Source organism: Schistocerca americana, chromosome 10 (assembly GCF_021461395.2).
Source record: "Schistocerca americana isolate TAMUIC-IGC-003095 chromosome 10, iqSchAmer2.1, whole genome shotgun sequence".
Lineage (NCBI taxonomy): Eukaryota > Metazoa > Arthropoda > Insecta > Orthoptera > Acrididae > Schistocerca > Schistocerca americana.
Window position 1 is genome coordinate 145,947,134 of NC_060128.1, and position 21,418 is coordinate 145,968,551.

A 21,418-nucleotide genomic window follows, 5' to 3' on the forward strand; every position below is an offset into this window, starting at 1 on the left:
CTGTCTATAACGTTCGATCTCCTCCCTAAATTATTAGTTTTCCTTCGCGGCGATTCCATTAAACCATGCGGCTTGTTTTCGCGTTCTACATCTACATCTACATTTATACTCCGCAAGCCACCCAACGGTGTGTGGCGGAGGGCACTTTACGTGCCACTGTCATTACCTCCCTTTTCTGTTCCAGTCGCGTATGGTTCGCGGGAAGAACGACTGTCGGAAAGCCTCCGTGCGCGCTCGAATCTCTCTAATTTTACATTCGTGATCTCCTCGGGAGGTATAAGTAGGGGGAAGCAATATATTCGATACCTCATTTAAACAGAAACGCACCCTCTCGAAACCTGGCGAGCAAGCTACACCGCGATGCAGAGCGCCTCTCTTGCAGAGCCTGCCACTTGAGTTTGCTAAACATCTCCGTAACGCTATCACGCTTACCAAATAACCCTGTGACGAAACGCGCCGCTCTTCTTTGGATCTTCTCTATCTCCTCCGTCAACCCGATCTGGTACGGATCCCACACTGATGAGCAATACTCAAGTATAGGTCTAACGAGTGTTTTGTAATCCACCTCCTTTGTTGATGGACTACATTTTCTAAGGACTCTCCCAATGAATCTCAACCTGGCACCCGCCTTACCAACAATTAATTTTATATGATCATTCCACTTCAAATCGTTCTGTACGCATACTCCCAGATATTTTACAGAAGTAACTGCTACCAGTGTTTGTTCCGCTATCGTATAATCATACAATAAGGGGTCCATCTTTCTATGTATTCGCAATACATTACATTTGTCTGTGTTAAGGGTCAGTTGCCACTCCCTGCACCAAGTGCCTATCCGCTGTAGATCTTCCTGCATTTCGCTACAATTTTCTAATGCTGCAACTTCTCTGTATACTACAGCATCATCCGCGAAAAGCCGCATGGAACTTCCGACACTATCTACTAGGTCATTTATATATATTGTGAAAAGCAATGGTCCCATAACACTCCCCTGTGGCACGTCAGGGGTTACTTTAACGTTTGTAGACGTCTGTCCATTGATAACATCCTTGTGCGTCCTATTGTGGCGAGGCTGACGTTTGCATTAACTGCAGCCCTTTGATTGGGACTGGTAACATTAGCCAACAGTTCTTTTTGGGCCGCCTCTTCAACACACGCTGTAATAACATTAGAGACGATCGAACGCTCTTTACTCCGCAAATACTTCTTCTTCGTATTCTGCACATTTTCTTGCAATGCTAGACGATTATCCATCACTTCCGGATATTGAAGTATATCAGTGAGTACACATAGTCAACTGACTGACACTGGCAACTAAGATCCCACGAACAGAAACGACGTATATCACTGCACGCCGAACTGCGCCGCTAGACAGGTAACGGGGAACTCATTTTGGGTGCCCCTGTAGGCCAGTGGCGGGGTTCTTCCGGGAAGGGCGCTCGCTCTAGAGTTTACAGACAGTCTATACTCTCCCCTGTGAACGGGAACGCGGGAGATCGGGTTGTTGCAATCGCAGTGTTGCCCTCGGAAGTCCCCTCCACAGCCCCCGAAAGCCCGTAACAGGATTTGTGAAGCAACCTGTATAACAGCAGTGGTCGCAAAACTGTACCATGCGAGGCTGCCTTTGTTATTTTTCCCGTCACCAAACGTTTTTCCTCCTTCAGCATTATTTGAATTATTAGGCACATGTTTTTTAATAATTTATTTATTGTTCCGTGGGACCAAATTAAGGAGAAGTCTCCATGGTCATGGATCGAGTCAATACATGAAATTATAACACGATATTAGAAACAGATAAAATGAAATATAAAAAAACATATTCAGGTGACAAGTCGTAAGTTTAAATAAAGAAAATCAACAATGTAACACTGGAATTTGCTTAATTTTTTAGCTCTTCCAGGAGCTCCTCGACAGAATAGAAAGAGTGAGCCATGAGGAAACTCTTCAGTTTAGACTTAAAAGCGTTTGGGCTACTGCTAAGATTTTTGAGTTCTTGTGGTAGCTTATTGAAAATGGATGCAGCAGAATACTGCACTCCTTTCTGCACAAGAGTCAAGGAAGTGCATTCTACATGCAGATTGGATTTCTGCCTAGTATTAACGGAATGAAAGCTGCTAACTCTTGGGAATAGGCTAATATTGCTAACAACAAACATTAAAGAAAATATATGCTCTGAGGGCAATGTCAGAATTCCCAGACTATTAAATAGGGATCGACAAGAGGTTCTCGAACATACACCACATATAGCACCAACAGCCCGTTTTTGAGCCAAAAATACCCTTTTTGAATCAGAAGAATTACCCCAAAAAATAATACCATATGACATAAGCGTATGAAAATATGCGAAGTAGACTACTTTTCGTGTTGAAGTGTCACTTATTTCAGATACTGTTCTAATGGTAAATAAAGCAGCATTTAGTTTCTGAACAAGATCCTGGACATGGGATTTCCAGAACAGTAAAAACTGGGTCTTACTGTGATTTAGCATCAAATTATTTTCCATAAGCCACGAACTTATTTCATGAACTACATTATTTGATACTGTTTCAATATTACACACAAGATCCTTCACTATCAAGCTGGTGTCATCAGCAAACAGAAATATTTCTGAATCACCTGTAATACTAGAAGGCATATCATTTATATAAATAAGAAACAGCAGTGGCCCCAGCACCGACCCTTGGGGAACGCCCCACGTAACAGTGCCCCATTGGGACTGAACATCACTACCACTCTCAATTCTGTTTGATAAGTTTGATTCAGACAAGTTGTTTGTAGAGCCAGCATTTGCATAATTTGAATTTTGGTAAGAGAGTGACGTTGCTGTTGCAGGAGAGGCGTCGGCGTCGGCGGCGGGCGCTGCGCCGGCGGCGGGCGGCGTCGCCGTCGGGGCCGCCTCGGCCTCCAGCGGTGCGGGGGCGGCGCCGGCGGGGGCGGCGCTGCGCGCCTGGGCGTCCCGGCGGCGGCCGCTGACGCTGGGCTGCCCCCGCGCCGCCCCCACCGCCCCCGTCGTGGGCTGGCTGCTGCACGACCGGCCGCTGGCGCTGCGGGACGACGGCCGGCGGTCGCTGCTCGCCGACGGCTCGCTGCACATCGCCAAGGTGAGAACTCCGGCTCCTGACGATGCCGCCCGAGCGCCGTCCGAAACGTCGCCGACGTAGCTCGTCTCTCGCACGATTCTAGCGCAGTACCGCAGCCGAGGCCAAAGTACTGACTCGAATTATTTACCAGACTGTTTTCAACATGGAACTGTCAACAGGACCTTAAGGGGTTCCTGTAATGGACGAATTTCCTGTGGTTGATCATACTAATGTTGGTACATCCATACTTGAAATGGAGGGCAGTGGGGGCGTCAGCTGGAAGAAATTCCTCCAACTGCACTTAAGGCGTCTGTTTTATTTTGGCAATTAGTTTCAACGTTGTATCAACGTCATCTTCAGGCCCATACACTTGTTGACGCCAGCTGGGTGCGGCTGCTACTACAAAATGGTTCAAATGGCTCTGAGCATAATGGGACTCAACTTCTAAGGTCATTAGTCCCCTAAAACTTAGAACTAGTTAAACCTAACTAACCTAAGGACATCACACACATCCATGCCCGAGGCAGGATTAGAACCTGCGACCGTAGCGGTCTCGCGGTTCCAGACTGCAGCGCCTAGAACCGCACGGCCACTTCGGCCGGCGCTGATACTACAATACTGGCCATTAAAATTGCAACACCAAGAAGAAATGCAGATGATAAACGGGTATTCATTGGAGAAATATATTATACTAGAACTGACATGTGATTACATTTACATGCAATTTTGGGTGCATACATCCTGAGAAATCCTTGATACGCCTGGGCATTGAGTCAAACAGAGCTTGGATGGCGTCTACAGGTATAGGTGCCCATGCAGCTTCAACACGATACCACAGTTCATCGAGAGTAGTGACTGGCGTATTGTGACGAGCCAGTTGCTGCACCACCATTGACCAGACGATTTCAATTGGTGAGAGATCTGTATAATGTGCTGGCCAGGGCAGCAGTCGAATATTTTCTGTACCCAGAAAGGCCCGTACAGAACCTGCAACATGCGGTTGTGCATTATCCTGCTGAAATGTAGGATTTCGAGTGGATCGAATGAAGGGTAGAGCCACAGGTCGTAACACATCTGAAATGTAACGTCCACTGTTCAAAGTGCCGTCAATGCGAACAAGCGGTGACCGACATGTGTAACCAATGGCACCCCATACCATCACGCCGGATGATACGCCAGTATGGTGATGACGAATACACGCTTCCAATGTGCGTTCACCACGATGTCGCCAAACACGGATGCGACCATCATGATGCTGTAAACAGAACCTGCATTCATCCGAAAAAAATGACGTTTTGCCATTCGTGCACCCAGGTTCGTCGTCGAGTACACCATCGCAGGCGCAGCGTCAAGCGTAACCACAGCCGTGGTCTCCGAGCTGATAGTCCATGCTGCTGCAAACGTCGTCGAACTGTTCGTGCAGATGGTTGTTGTCTTGCAAACGTCCCCATCTGTTGACTCAGGGATCGAGACGTGGCTGCACGATCCGTTACAGCCATGCGGATAAGATGCCTGTCACCTCGGCTGCTAGTGATACGAGGCTGTTGGGATACAGCACGGCGTTCCGTATTACCCTCCTGAAGCCACCGATTCCATATTCTGCTAACAGTCATTGGATCTCGACCAATGCGAGCAGCAATGTCTGGATACGGTAAACCGCAATCGCGATATGCTACAATCCGACCTTTATCAAAGTCGGAAACGTGATGGTGCGCATTTCTCCTCCTTACACGAGGGATCACAACAACGTTTCACCAGGCAACGCCGTCAACTGCTGTTTGTGTGTGAGAAATCGGTTGGAAACTTTCCTCATGTCAGCATGTTGTAGGTGTCGTCACCGGCGCCAACCTTGTGTGAATGCTCTGAAAAGCTAATCATTTGCATATCACAGCATCTTCTTCGTGTCGGTTAAATTTCGCGTCTGTAGTACGTCATCTTCGTGGTGTAGCAATTTTGATGGCCAGTAGTGTAGCAAGAGGCATAGACAGAGTTCGGGAATATTGTGAACATGCACTGTATAAGGAAAATCGTGACTCTTGCGTATGTGCTTTCGTCCTCAGTCTTCGTCCTAAACCTTGTACGTTAGGACACCAATCCTGCAGTTGGATAGCGTCGCGCAGTTAATCCTCATTTAAAGGGACCTGCCTTTCATTACACGAATTGCAGATTTTGCCCAAGTGTTTGTACTATTCCTTTACGGAGCGAGGTGGTGCAGTGGTTAGCACACTGAACTCGCATCCGGGAGGACGAAGGTTCAATCCCGCGTCCGGTCATCATGATTTAGGTTTTACGCGATTTCCCTAAATCGCTTCAGGTAAATGCCAGGATGGTTCCTTTGAAAGGGCACTGCCGATTTCCTTCCCCGTCCTTTCTAAATCCGATGAGACCGATGACCTCGCTGTTTGGTCTCTTCCCCCAAACAACCCAACAATTCCTTCCGCCGTTGTCTCACGGGACGTGGGAACGCCCGTGGACGGGAAGCGAAGTGGCGCCAGAGCGTGGAATTCCACGTTCCACTGCAGTGTAAAGCGTGAAATGAAGTCTGGCATGTCTGATTTTTGCCTCGTGGAGAGGAGCGTGACCAAAGAGATGCGACATCGTTTTTACGTCACAAGCTGAGCTTGCGAGACGCCATATCGTATGAAGTTAAGCTCTGTATTTGGTGAATTTTCTTCACCTTAGAGCACCTTAGGCTGTTTTAAGCCATTAGTAAACGGGGGACCCGTTTTAGACACGATTTGTTATCATAAAATGACAGGAAACTGTACATTGGTAGTAAAGGCTTCCCATGTTTGGTATGACAACTTGCTACGGCACTATGATGATGCATCAAAAGCGCGTCGTTTTTGGTACAATTTGTCATACTTGAATATCAGATTATGACATTTATAGACACAGTCTTTACATGGTGTAAACCAAATACGGAGTACCGGCTGCCATGTCAGAGCCTTAGCGCCGTTGGTAACATCGTGAAGACAAAAGTAGCAGTCTCGCGTCCACCACTTTCCAAATATTTTTCTAATCTTTCTTTTCTAAAATATTGTGGGTCTTTCTCATTAATTTAATAGCATATCTCTAAAGTCGGTGTTGTTTATTATAAATATTGCATTTTCTGCAATTCTTGTCGCAAAGGCCAAAGAGTTGACTGGAATGTTTCCTCAGAGGCCAGAAATCTTACTGGACTGCCAAGTTACACACTGAAAGTTTTTTTCTGTTGAGAAACTTCCTATGAAATGTAGCTACCTCTGTGTCTATGGACGGGCTCATGTTTGTATCTCGCAGATAAATAGTTTTTTAAGTGATGGTGAGCAACTTCGAAAAAATGTCGTCTTCCATTCGAATGAAATTACGGAATCCGAAATTGAAATCTTAGTGTCAAAGTTCGTTATTTCGGAGTGTTGCCAGTCAATGCAGCATCGAGAATGTGGATATTATGCAGGCGTAATCTGACATTAGACCCTATACCCAAACTATATGCAGTTTAAAAACGTAAATGGGATGAAAATTCAATTGAATTAAGGAATAACTTCTATTAGTATGTATCTGAGAGCCCGCCCGGTTGGCCGTGCGGTCTAACGCATGGCTTTCCGGGCGGGAAGGAGCGCCTGGTCCCCGGTACGAATCCGCCCGGCGGATTTGTGTCGAGGTCCCGAGAGCCGGCCAGTCTGTGGATGGATTTTAGGCGGTTTTCCATCTGCCTCGGGGAATGCGGGCTGGTTCCCCTTATTCCGCCTCAGCTACACTATGTCGGCGATTGCTGCGCGAACACTGTCTCCACGTACGCGTACACCACCATTACTCTACCACGCAAACATTTGCGGTTACACTCGTTTAGTGTGAGACGTTCCCCGGAGGGTCCACTGGGGGCCTAACCGCAGAATAACCCTGGGTTCGGTGTGGGGCGGCGGAGGGGTGAAGTGGACTGCGGTGGTCATCGTGGGGTTGTGGACCACTGCGGCTGCGGCGGGGACGGAGCCTCTCCGTCGTTTCTAGGTCCCCGGTTAACATACGATACAATACAATGTATCTGAGAGCGTAGTACAGCATTATGTAGTGTTCCTCTACCAACAATCCGCTGTTTAAGCCATCGACGAGCGCACAACCTTCTTCGCGACTTTCTCCGCTCTTCTTCGACAATGACAGAGTTAACGCAGTTATTGGGTTGGTGCATTAGTCTAAAGTGTTTTCTGTTGTGGACTGGCAAGACAGCCAATCCACTGTGACGGGTAGTCGAAAGGCACGCGTTTAAGCTCACGCAGGCTGGCGTGAGGTCTGGAACAGTTAAGGGAATTTATAGTAGCAGAGAACGTAAGTAACTACTGGAATACTTAATTTTAATTCATAATTGGTGAACATCGGTCTGACGGTACATGTATCACAAGATAAATAGCAAATGATGATGGCACCTTGCTAGGTCGTAGCAAATGACGTAGCTGAAGGTTATGCTAACTATCGTCTCGGCAAATGAAAGCGTAATTTGTCAGTGAACCATCGCTAGCAAAGTCGGCTGTACAACTGGGGCGAGTGCTAGGACGTCTCTCTAGACCTGCCGTGTGGCGGCGCTCGGTCTGCAAACATTGACAGTGGCGACACGCGGGTCCGACGTATACCAACGGACCGCGGCCGATTTAAAGGCTACCACCTAGCAAGTGTGGTGTCTGGCGGTGACACCACATTTTCCATAATAAAAACATAGATACCGATAACAGAGACTTCGGTCGTCAGTAATATACAGGGTGTACATGAAGTCCGGAGACATTTATTGCACAAAAACTAAACGTTGTACAGATGTCATACATATTGCATTTTGAAGGAAAATTCTGGAAGTTTTTTTTACAAATATTCGATATGCGAACCATGAGTGACCCGGCAGATGTCAGTACGGTAATCGAGTTCTTGCCATACCCGTCCCAGCATGGCATCGTCGACTGTGGCAGTCGCTTCCCGTATTCTCTCCCAGAGCTCTGCTACATGGTAGAGGCGGTACATACACCTGATCTTTAACGTGTCCCCACACAAAAAAAGTCACACGGAGTGAGATCTGGTGATCGGGGTGGTCTTTTCATGAAACAGCTGTCCCTTTCTGTAGCACGGCCGGTCCGTCGATGTGGCAGCTCGGTGTCAGATACCCTCGAACTTCACGATGAAAATGGGGTGGAGCCCCATCCTGCTGAAAGATGGAGTCCGATTGCATTTGAGGCATCAGACATTGCTGCAACATGTCCAAGTAGGAATATCCAGTGGTAGTGCTCTCGCCGAAGAAGCAAGGCCCGGTCAGTTTTCGACGTGACGAGGCACAAAAAACATTTACCTTTGGGGAATCACGCTCAAATTCAGTGCATTCGTGTGGTTGCTTTGTACCCCAGATTCAACAATTATGCCTGTTCACTTTTCAATTAGTGTGAAAAGTGGCTTCGTCGCTAAATATTACGCGCTCAACAATGTCATCCCCATCCTCATTCAATTGTTGCAACTGCGAACAAAACTCGAAACGCTTGTCTTCGTCGTCGTCATTGAGCTTCTGCACTAACTCCAATTTGAATGGTTTCATAGACAGCTTCTGTCGCAGGACTTTCCACACTGTCACTGGAGCCATTTCGAGTTCACAGGATGCACGACGCACCGATTTCTTTGGACTCCTTATGAATGTCTCTCGGACGCGCTCCACATTCATTTTACTCACACTGGGACGTCCACTTCTCTTTGCCAGGCACAAACAACCTATCGTAACGAATTTGTTGTGCCACTCATAAATGGCCTTCCTTGTTGGTAGCTTCTTACTGCACTTGACTCTAAACCCGTTGAACAGCTGTAGCATACTTGTTTTTGTCGAACTCAAACACATGGAAAGCTCGCTCCACACTTGAACTCGCCATGTTTGCGACTAGCGCTGACTATCGACAAATTACCAAACTACGCTGCGGTGGTATACATGAAAAAAACTTTCAGGGTTTCTCTTCAAAATGACATATGTATGAGATCTGTACAATGTTTGATTCTTGTGCAATAAGTAATTGAAAGTGGTCCCAGACTTTATATACACCCTGTTCTCCTTCACTATTTACAACAGTCTGCCAAAGCTGGGGTAACTTTTCGATACCGCGACTGTAGAAATTATGTACTTTAGGGGCGAAGAACATGTCAAGCCATGTTCGGAGCGCATTTTGATCCGGAAAGGAAGTTCCTTGAAGGTTGTTCAATAGAGAGCGGAAAAGGTGAAAATGTGAGGACGCAAGATCTGGTGAATGGGGTGGGTGCGGAATCACCTCCCAACCGTGCTTTTTGTCAGTCTTAACAGAAAGCGGACGGACGTTATTGGAGATGAGCATCACTTCTCGCAGTCTTCCTGGTCGTTATTCTAGGATTGCATCTGCAAGATGTCTCAGTTATTGACAATAAATGTCGTGTCAGCAGTGATGGTTAAATCTCGGGGAAGCAATTGGTAGTAGACCACACGGTCACTGTTCCACCAGATGCATCACATTAACTTTTGTGGGTGTGCTTTATATATACTCTATAGAAATTTGGTGCTACAGAAGAATATTAAATGGGTAGGTCGAATAGCAGATGAGCATATACTGAATCGAACTGGGGAGAAAAGAAATTTATGACACAACCTGACTAAAAGAAGGGGTCGGATGATAAGAAACGTCCTAAAGCATCAAGGAATCATCAGTTTGTCTATGGTAGATATCTGATACGAATAATATATGCAGTTTTAAGATTTTATTCGTAGCTGTTACTTTCTCAGCAACTGTTTCATACAGGGTGGTCCATTGATCGTGACCAGGCCAAATATCTCACGAAATAAGCGTCAAACGGAAAAACTACAAAGAACGAAACTTGTCTAGCTGGAAGGGGGAAAGCAGATGGCGCTATGGTTGGCCCGCTAGATGGCGCTGCCATAGGTCAAACGGATATCAACTGCGTTTTTAAAAATAGGAACCTCCATTTTTTTATTACATATTCGTCTAGTACGTAAAGAAATATGAATGTTTTAGTTGAACCACTTTTTTCGCTTTGTGATAGATGGCGCTGTAATAGTCACAAACGTATGGCTCACAATTTTAGACGAACGTTGGTAACAGGTAGGTTTTTTAAATTAAAATACAGAACGTAAGACCGCGCGGGATTAGTCGAGCGGTCTTAGGCGCTTCAGTCATGGACTGTGCGGCTGGTCCCAGCGGAGGTTCGAGTCCTCCCTCGGGCATGGGTGTCTGTGTTTGTCCTTAGGATACTTTAGGTTAAGTAGTGTGTAAGCTTAGGGACTGATGACCTTAGCAGTTAAGTCCCATAAGATTTCACACACATTTGAACATTTGAACAGAACGTAGGTACGTTTCAACATTTTATTTGGGTTGTTCCAATGTGATACATCTACCTTTGTGAACTTATCATTTCTGAGAACGCGTGCTGTTACAGCGTGATTACTCGTACCTGTAAATACTACATTAATGCGATAAATGCTCAAAATGATGTCCGTCAACCTCAATGCATTTGGCAATACGTGTAACGACATTCTTCTCAACAGCGAGTAGTTCGCCTTCCATAATGTTCGCACATGCATTGACAATGCGCTGACGCATGTTGTCAGGCGTTGTCGGTGGATCACGATAGCAAATATCCTTCAACATTCCCCACAGAAAGAAATCCGGGAGCGTCAGATCCGGTGAACGTGCGGGCCATGGTATGGTGCTTCGACGACCAACCCACCTGTCATGAAATATGCTATTCAATACCGCTTCAACCGCACGCGAGCTATGTGCCGGACGTCCATCATGTTGGAAGTACATCGCCATTCTGTCATGCAGTGAAACATCTGTAGAACATTACGTAGGAAATCAGCATACATTGCACCATTCAGATTGCCGTCGATAAAATGGGGGCCAATTATCCTTCCTCCCATAATGCCGCACCATACATAACCCGCCAAGGTCGCTGATGTTCCACATGTCGCACCCATTGTGGATTTTCCGTTGCCCAATAGTGCATATTATGCACTCTTGTTTGGTGATGGCACTAGCATGGTAGTGAATGATGTTGAGTCAGTCACGGGCAGTGTGTCAAATATTGAACTCAACGCATAAGTTAATGACTTGTAGGAAATAATTTCATGTTAAATTACTGTAAGGTTCAGTTTTTACAGTTTCTGGCCCACAGTTCAGTTACGTGGCATTTTGATACACAGACGGCATATGATTAGTGGGTCTGAACAATTCAAATTCCTACGTAGTCATCGGGTGATAGGGAAACGACATGGCGGACAAAGCAGTGAAGGAAGCATGTTGGGATGGTGTTGTCCGTCAATGTCCCATCCCGTTGCGCGGAGTCATCTCATTTTCTGATGGACGCATCATGCGTCACTGGGAGACTGAATGGTTGAAGGTGACAGAAAAAAACTGTTGTCGCTTAAATCGACTACAGAGGCATTGGCGGACTTGATTTCAGCCTCACCGCTGGAAGGAGATTCTGCTTACCAGGCTGGGCATCGGACATGGCCCTTTAACACACGGGTTTCTCCTCCGCGGGATGATACGCTACTGTGTGAGGTTTGTGGTGTGCCATTTCCAGTTCTCTACATCTACATGGATAATCTGCAACTCGTATTTTAAGTGCCTGGCAGAGGGTCCGTCGAACCACCTTCACAATAATTCTTTATTATTCCAATCTCGTACAGCGCGCGAAAAAACAAACTCCTGTATATTTTAAACATAGGTGCACAACAGCAACGGTTCCACGTAATAAGATTATAAACAGCCGACCAGTTGCAATGGATAAAGAAATTCTTTACCTAGGTTTCGACAAATATAAATTTGTCTTCTTCAGAAGGTAGCAATTTTACATTAGTAAGGACTTATGTACCATCGCCGTTTTTACAATTGCCGACATAGATCCATGTGTCATGAATAAATTATAGCCCTAGAATTAGGGTTTGTCACGTAAATATAAAATAGTTCATGGATCTTGCAGAGCTCACATATATCTTTCCGTGCGATTTCCCTTATTTTATGATGATGATCCTTTCTCCCTATGTAGATCGGCGTCAACAAAATGTTTTCGCATTCGGAGGAGAAACTTGGTGAATGAGAAGCTTCGTGAGAAGATTCTGCCGCAACTGAAAACGCCTTTGTTTTAATCTTGTGTCATTTCAGTTACGCTCTCTCCTCTATTTCACGATAATACAAAACGTGCTGCCCTTCTTTGAACTTTCTCAGTGTACTCCGTTAATCCTATGTGATAAGGACCCCACACCACGCAGTAGGACTCCGAAAGAGGACGGATAAGGGAAGTGTAAGCAGTCTCTTTTGTAGGTCAGTTGCATTTTCTAAGTGTTCTGCCAATAAAACGCAGTCCTTGGTTCGCGTTACCCACAACATTTTCTAAGTGTTCTTTACAATTTACGTAATTTCATAATTGTAATTCCTAAGTATTTAGTTGAATTTACGGCATTTAGATTTGACTGATTTATTGTATAACCGAAGTTTAACGCATTCCTTTTAGCACTCATGTGGATGGCCTCACACTTTCCATTATTTAGGGTCAATTACCAATTTTCGCACCATACATATACCTCTTCTACATAGTTTTGCAATTTTTTTTAATCTTCTGATGATTGTACTAGTCGACAGCATCATTTGCAAACAATGTAAGACGGCTGCTCAGATTGTCTCCTTAATCGTTTATATTGATAAGGAACAGCGGAGAGCATTTAACCCTACCTTGCGGAACGCCAGAAATCACATCTGTTTTACTCGATGACTTTCCGTCAATTACTACGGACTGTGAGCCCGCTGACCACGAATCCAGTCATTGAACTGAGACGATATTCCGTAAGCACGCAATTTCACTACAAGCCGCGTGTGTGGCACAGTGTCAAAAACCTTCTGGAAATCTAGTTCAGCATATTTTGGCAACGCGTGTCTTATATACTAATTCCAAGGCAGCCGTCAGTCTCGGAGGAGATCTGCCCACCATCATCGCCGATACTGATTCTGGTGTTACAGTAGTAGTGAAATTTTGTGAACTATCAGGCCTAATCCCTGAATTGGTAGGGAAAAGAGGCATACTTAAGTCCATTACAAACTGCTCCGCATGTGGGGACAGCCTTCGTCCTCAGCCCATGAGACTGGCATGCTGGCTTTTCGTCAGGGCGCTCATGACCATAATGTTGAGCGCCCCCTCACCTCAAATCATCATCATCATCGGCATCATGGAAGGCCCATTTTCAGGATCTCTTCCAAAAACTGAATGCTCCTATGTTTACCGCTGGAACAGTATCAGACAGAAGTGAAAGTCTTAACAAGTGCATTAGTCAACTTCTTTCATTCGCTTCTAACGTACAGCATTATAAACAGAATGAGATTTTCACTCTGCAGCGGAGTGTTCGCTGATATGAAGCTTCCTGGCAGATTAAACACTGTGTGCCGGACCGAGACTCGAACTCGGGACCTTTGCCTCATTCTGGAAACATCCCCAGGGTGTGGATAAGCCATGTCTCCGCAATATCCTTTCTTTCAGGAGTGCTAATTCTGCAAGGTTCGCAGGAGAGCTTATGTGAAGTTTGGAAGGTAGGAGACGAGGTACTGGCAGAAGTGAAGCTGTGAGGACGGGGCGTGAGTCGTGCTTGGGTAGCTCAGTTGGTAGAGCACTTGCCCGCGAAAGGCAAAGGTCCCGAATTCGAGTCTTGGTCCGACACACAGTTGTAATCTGCCAGGAAGTTTCATACGGCATTATAAGTTAGGGTAGCTCTACCCTTGCACGAAGGGTATTTTTGGCTCAGAATCGGGCAGTTCGAGTAACATGTGGTGGAGGTTCACAAACCTCTTGTCGACCCCTGTTCAGGAGCCAGGGAATTCTGGCATTCGCCTGTCAACACTTATTTTCATTAATGTCGTTTATTGTTAATAGTAAGGAAATATTCCGAAGAATCAGCAGCTAGGCAAAAATGCAAATCTACATTTCGATCGCACCAACACTCTTGTGTAGAAAGGTTTGAGGTATTCTGCTGCATCCATTTTCAGTAAGCTACCGCAAGCATTTAAAAAAATCTTAGCAGTAATCCTCGCAGCTTCAGTCCTAAACTGAAGAATCTTCTCATGCATCACTCCTTCTCTTCTGTCACGAAATTCCTGGAAAAATTGAGCAAATTTCTGTATTACATTGCTAATTAGCCTAATATGTACCCGCAACTTGTCATCTGCATAGGATTCGTGTGAATATTATCTATTATTAACATTTCTGACGTTAATGTCATGTACTGATTCGTTCCATGACCACGGCGATCTGCTCCTGAATTTAGTCCTACGGAACAAGACGGGTAAAAAAAAAAAAAAATAATAAATAAAAAAATTTGCCAGGTTGGGGTGGGACTCTTGCGCTAAGTGTTCCGTACAGACTGAATTATGTGTACAGATAATTCATCCATTCCCTAGAACCGAGGATCTCGACAATTTTTGCCTGCTACCGACATTGATACTGCCAATAAATCGGTCCCAGTGATTCCTATACCTTCGAGTTTGATGTTAGATAAGAAATGACAAAAGAAATATTTTTTCGTGTCCTATAATAATGTAACAATTTAGGAGTTTTCGCTCTATTTGGACTGTGAAACCATGTTCTTGTCAAATTTCACGATTCTACGTCAACAGGAAGTTGTTTGTTGTTGTGGTCTTCAGTCAGAAGACTAGTTTGATTCAGCTCTACATGCTACTCTATCCAGAGCAAGCTTCTTCATCTCCCAGTACCTTCTGCAACCTACATCCTTCTGAATCTGTTTAGTGTATTCATCTCTTGGTCTCCCCCTGCGATTTTTACCCTCCACGCTGCCCTCCAGTACTAAATTGGTGATCCCTTGATGCCTCAGAATATATCCTACCAACCGATCTCTTCTTCTAGTCAAGTAGTGCCACAAATTTCTCTTCTCCCCAATTCTATTCAATACCTCCTCATTAGTTATGTGATCTACCCATCCAATCTTCAGCATTCTCCTGTAGCACCACATTTCGAAAGTTTCTATTCTCTTTTTGTCCAAACTGTTTATCGTTCATGTTTCACTTCCATACAATGCTACACTCCATACAAATACTTTCAGAAACGACTTCCTCACACTTAAATCTATACTCGATGTTAACAAATTTCTCTTCTCCAGAAACGCTTTCCTTGCCATTGCCAGTCTACATTTTATATCCTCTCTACTTTGACCACCATCAGTTATTTTGCTCCCCAAACAACAAAACTCATTTACTACTTTAAGCGACTCATTTCCTAATCTAATTCCCTCAGCATTACCCGATGTAATTCGACTACATTCCATTATCCTCGGTTTGCTTTTGTTGATGTTCATCTTATATCCTCCTTTCGAGACACTGTCCATTCCATTTAACTGCTCTTCCAGGTCCTTTGCTGTCTCTGACAGAATTACAATGTCATCGGCGAACCTCAACGTTTTTATATCTTCTCCATTGATTTTCATTCCTACTCCGAATTTTTCTTATGTTTCCTTTACTGCTTGCTCAATATACAGATTGAATAACATCGGGAATAGGCTACAAACCTGTCTCTCTCACTTCCCAACCACTGCTTCCCTTTCATGCCCCTCGACTCTTATAATTGCCATCTGGTTTCTGTACAAATTGTAAATAGCCTTTCGCTCCCTGTATTTTACCCCTGCCACCTTCAGAATTTGAAAGAGAGTATTGTGGTGTCACCGCCAGACACCACACTTGCTAGGTGGTAGCTTTAAATCGGCCGCGGTCCATTAGTATATGTCGGACCCGCGTGTCGCCACTGTCAGTGATTGCAGACCGAGCAGGTCTCGAGAGACTTCCTAGCACTCGCCCCAGTTGTACGGACGACTTAGCTAGCGATGCAACGGACGAAGCCTCGTTTATTTGCAGAGAAGATAGAATAGCCTTCAGCTAAGTCAATGGCTACGACCTAGCATGGCGCCATAGCAATTGATAGTTATCGTATGAAGCATGTCTCATCAAGAACGATGTATACAAATGATGAATTAAATTTAAGTATTCCAGAAGCTACGTACTTTTCTTTATAGCATTCATTACGTATCCTGTTTCAGACCTCACGCCATCCTGCGTGAGCTTATAGCGTGCATTTCGGTCTCCTCAAACCACACTGTGTCGGCACTTCTGTCGACACATCAAGCATTCCAAACATTGTCAAAAGCTTTCTCTAAGTGTACAAATGCTAGAAACGTAGGTTTGCCTTTCCTTAATCTATTTTCTAAGATCAGTCGTAGGGTCAGTATTGCCTCCCGTGTTCCAACATTTCTACGGAATCCAAACTGATCTTCCCCGATATCGGCTTCTACGTTTTTCCATTCATTCTATAGCTTTTAATAGTTTTCCAGAATCAGAATGTGTGCCGTAAATGAACGTATCTTTTGATTACATTGACTTAGAAGCTAATATTTGTTTTACCGCCAAGGGACGATAGATCTTACGATGTGACTTAAATTTTAACATGATACATCCATCAGTTCCTGAGTAAAGGGTGTCTTAAGAGACTGACAGGCAGACAGTCTGAGAACAAATGACAAAATTTTTTCATGTAACGCAGTAACAAATTAAGTTGCCGATTGTTTCTTTTGGTTGTAGTGTTAAACCTTGCTTTTTGCCAGATTTCCCGATTCTAAGTCACCGGCAAGGAGGCTGTAGGTTCTGATGAGTGAATTTGCAAGTATCAGGATATGTAACATAAATGGACGTATCTTCCGATGGGATTGATTTAGAAACTTACGTTTATTCTGCCACCACGAGTGGTTGGTAGACCTCAGTATTTGACATAAATTTCAACTTGATATACAGTATGTGATCAAAAGTATCTGGACACCCCCAAAAACATAGTTTTTCATATTAGGTGTATTGTGCTGCCATGTACTCCATATCAGCGACATCAGTAGTCATTAGAAATCGTGAGAGAGCAGAATGGGGCTCTCCGCGGAACTCACGGCCTTCGAACGTGGTCAGGTGATGGGGTGTCACTTGTGTCACACGTCTGTCCGTGAGATTTCCACACTCCTAAACGTCCCTAGGCCCACTGTTTCCTATGTGATAGTGATGCGGAAACGTGAAGGGACACGTACAACACAAAAGGCCGACCTCGTCTGTTGACTGACAAGAGATCGACGACAGTTGACGAGGGTCGTAATGTGTAATAGGCAGACATCTATCCAGACCGTCACACAGGAATTCCAAAATGCATCAGGATCCACTGCAAGTACATGACAATTAGGCGACAGGTGAGAAAACTTGGATTTCATAGTCGAGCGGCTGCTCGTAAGCCACACATCACGCCGGTAAATGCCAAACGACGCCTCGCCCGGTGTGCGGAGCGTAAACATTGGACGATTGAACAGTGGAAAAAGGTTGTGTGGAGTGAAGAATCACGGTATACACTGTGTGGCGATCTGATGGCAGGGTGTGAGTATGGCAAATGCCCGGTGAATGTCACCTGCCAGCGTGAGTAGTGCCAAGGCGGTGTTATGGTGTGGTCGTCTTTTTCGTGGAGGGGACTTGCACCCCTTGTTGTTTCGCGTGGCACTATCACAGCACAGGCCTACACTGATGTTTCCAGTTGCTGCGCCACTTCGCCCGCACATTGTGATGCAGCTGTTTTCCGTACCGCAGGAGAACTGCGTCTGCAGGAAATCCCGAACGTCTCCCGACAATGCGACACCCATTGTTGCGCAGTGGTCTTAACCATTTATAAGGCAGTACTGTCAGCAGCAAAGAAGGGAAAGCAGAAAGGTGGAGGAAGTATATAGAGGGTCTATACAAGGGCGATGTACTTGAGGACAATATTATGGAAATGGAAGAGGATGTAGATGAAGATGAAATGGGAGATACGATACTGCGTGAAGAGTTTGACAGAGCACTGAAAGACCTGAGTCGAAACAAGGCCCCCGGAGTAGACAATATTCCATTGGAACTACTGACGGCCGTGGGAGAGCCAGTCCTGACAAAACACTACCATCTGGTGAGCAAGATGAATAAGACAGGCGAAATACCCACAGACTTCAAGAAGAATATAATAATTCCAATCCCAAAGAAAGCAGGTGTTGGCAGGTGAAAATTACCAGACTATGAGTTTAATAATTCACAGCTGCAAAATACTAACGCGAACTCTTTACAGACGAATGGAAAAACTAGTAGAAACCAACCTCGGGGAAGATCAGTTTGGATTCTGTAGAAACACTGGAACACGTGAGGCAATACTGACCTTACGACTTATCTTAGAAGAAAGATTAAGGAAAGGCAAACCTACGTTTCTAGCATTTGTAGACTTAGAGAAAGCTTTTGACAATGTTGACTGGAATACTCTCTTCAAATTCTAAGGGTGGCAGGGGTAAAATACAGGGAGCGAAAGGCTATTTACAATTTGTACAGAAACCAGATGGCAGTTATAAGAGTCGAGGGGCATGAAAGGGAAGCAGTGGTTGGGAAGAGAGTGAGATAGGGTTGTAGCCTCTCCCCGATGTTGTTCAATCTGTATATTGAGCAAGCAGTAAAGGAAACAAAAGAAAAATTAGGAGTAGGTATTAAAATTCATGGAGAAGAAATAAAAACTTTGAGGTTCGCCGATGACATTGTAATTCTGTCAGAGACAGCAAAGGACTTGGAAGAGCAGTTGAATGGAATGGACAGTGTCTTGAAAGGAGGATGTAAGAGGAACATGAACAAAAGCAAAACAAGGATAATGGAATGTAGTCTAATTAAGTCGGGTGATGCTGAGGGAATTAGATTGGGAAATGGGGCACTTAAAGTAGTAAGGGAGTTTTGCTATTTGGGGAGCAAAATAACTGATGATGGTCGAAGTAGAGAGGATATAAAATGTAGGCTGGCAATGGCAAGGAAAGCGTTTCTGAAGAAGAGAAATTTGTTAACATCCAGTATTGATTTAAGTGTCAGGAAGTCAGTTCTGAAAGTATTCGTATGGAGTGTAGCCATGTATGGAAGTGAAACGTGGACGATAAATAGTTTGGACAAGAACAGAATAGAAGCTTTCGAAATGTGGTGCTACAGAAGAATGCTGAAGATTAGATGGGTAGATCACATAACTAATGAGGAAGTATTGAATAGGATTGGGGAGAAGAGAAGTTTGTGGCACAACTTGACCAGAAGAAGGGATCGGTTGGTAGGACATGTTCTGAGGCATCAAGGGATCACCAATTTAGTATTGGAGGGTAGCGTGGAGGGTAAAAATCGTAGAGGGAGACCAAGAGATGAATACACTAAGCAGATTCAGAAGGATGTAGGTTGCAGTAGGTACTGGGAGATGAAAAAGCTTGCACAGGATAGAGTGGCATGGAGAGCTGCATCTAACCAGTCTCGGGACTGAAGACCACAACAACAACAACTGTCAGCGTCCAGAAATAAATTTGAAATACTTTTATTTCTAATCCATGGCAAGAGGTAGAACATACTTATTTTCTTTATTTTCTAAATGCATGGCGTCCAACGGGATCGTAAGTATAATGAAAACTAAACTCCGCCCAACAGGCTATGAAGGCATGAGGTAATAAAATATAAGTAATATAATATTAATCCTCATCTGTTTCATAATATTTGCATTTGAAAAGCAAAAGAAATGGTAAGAACACTTGAATAGTATGTGGAATCTAATAATGCATGTGTAGCGAGGCTATCGAGATGGAATAAATATAACAGGAAACAGGAAGGTGATAAACTGGATAAAAATTTGGATGTCAGCATTGCACCGAAAGCGTGACGATCGATTGCTTTCAATCGAGAATGTTGGCGTTACCAGAGACAGTATCATAGCCGACGCCACGTGATGGACAGTGGTGCCCTCTGTACTGCCTATACAGGGTGTTACAAAAAGGCACGGCCAAACTTTCAGGAAACATTCTTCACACACAAAGAAAGAAAATATGTTATGTGGACATGTGTCCGGAAACGCTTACTTTCCATGTTAGAGCTCATTTTATTCTTCTCTTCAAATTAATCATGGAATGGAAACACACAGCAACAGAACGTACCAGCGTGACTTTGTTACAGGAAATGTTCAAAATGTCCTCCGTTAGCGAGGACACATGCATCCACCCTTTGTCGCATGGAATCCCTGATGCGCTGATGCAGCCCTGGAGAATGGCGTATTTTATCACAGTCGCCCGCAATACGAGCACGAAGAGTCTCTACATTTGGTACCGGGGTTGCGTAGACAAGAGCTTTCAAATGCGCCCATAAATGAAAGTCAAGAGGGTTGAGGTCAGGAGAGCGTGGAGGCCATGGAATTGGTCTGCCTCTACCAATCCGTCGGTAACCGAATCTGTTGTTGAGAAGCGTACGAACACTTCGACTGAAATGTGCAGGAGCTCCATCGTGCATGAACCACATGTTGTGTCGTACTTGTAAAGGCACATGTTCTAGCAGCACAGGTAGATTATCGCGTATGAAATCATGGTAACGTGCTGCATTGAGCGTAGGTGGAAGAACATGGGGCCCAATCAAGACATCACCAACAATGCCTGCCCAAACGTTCACAGAAAATCTGTGTTGATGACGTGATTGCACAATTGCGTGCGGATTCTCGTCAGCCCACACATGTTGATTGTGAAAATTTACAATTTGATCACGTTGGAATGAAGTCTCATCCGTAAGGAGAACATTTGCGTTGAAATGAGGATTGACACATTGTTGGATGAACCATTCGCAGAAGTGTACCCGTGGAGGCCAATCAGCTGCTGATAGTGCCTGCACACGCTGTACATCGTACGGAAACAACTGGTTCTCCCGTAGCACTCTCCATACAGTGACGTGGTCAACGTTACCTTGTACAGTAGCAACTTCTCTGACGCTGACATTAGGGTTATCGTGAACTGCACGAAGAATTGCCTCGTCCATTGCAGGTGTCCTCGTCGTTCTAGGTCTTCCCCAGTCGCGAGTCATAGGCTGGAATGTTCCGTGCTCCCTAAGACTCTGATCTATTGCTTCGAACGTCTTCCTGTCGGGACACCTTCGTTCTGGAAATCTGTGTCGATACAAACGTACCGCGCCACGGCTATTGCCCCGTGCTAATCCATACATCAAATGGGCATCTGCCAACTCCGCATTTGTAAACATTGCACTGACTGCAAAACCACGTTCGTGATGAACACTAACCTGTTGATGCTACGTACTGATGTGCTTGATGCTAGTACTGTAGAGCAATGAGTCGCATGTCAAGACAAGCACCGAAGTCAACATTACCTTCGTTCAATTGGGCCAACTGGGAATCGAGGAAGTACAGTACATACTGACGAAACTAAAATGAGCTCTAACATGTAAATTAAGCGTTTCCGGACACATGTCCACGTA

The 21,418-nt window shown here is 44.9% G+C and overlaps 1 protein-coding gene across 1 annotated transcript in view; it reads left to right on the forward strand.

Moving 5' to 3' along the window:
• The window catches only part of LOC124552313 (protogenin A-like), a 394,295-nt gene that overhangs the window by 46,614 nt on the left and 326,263 nt on the right, over nt 1-21,418 (forward strand). Inside the window, exon 2 of the mRNA XM_047126586.1 lies at nt 2,833-3,101. Coding sequence (XP_046982542.1) covers nt 2,833-3,101 — 269 coding nt within the window. The remainder of the gene's footprint in view (nt 1-2,832; nt 3,102-21,418) is intronic.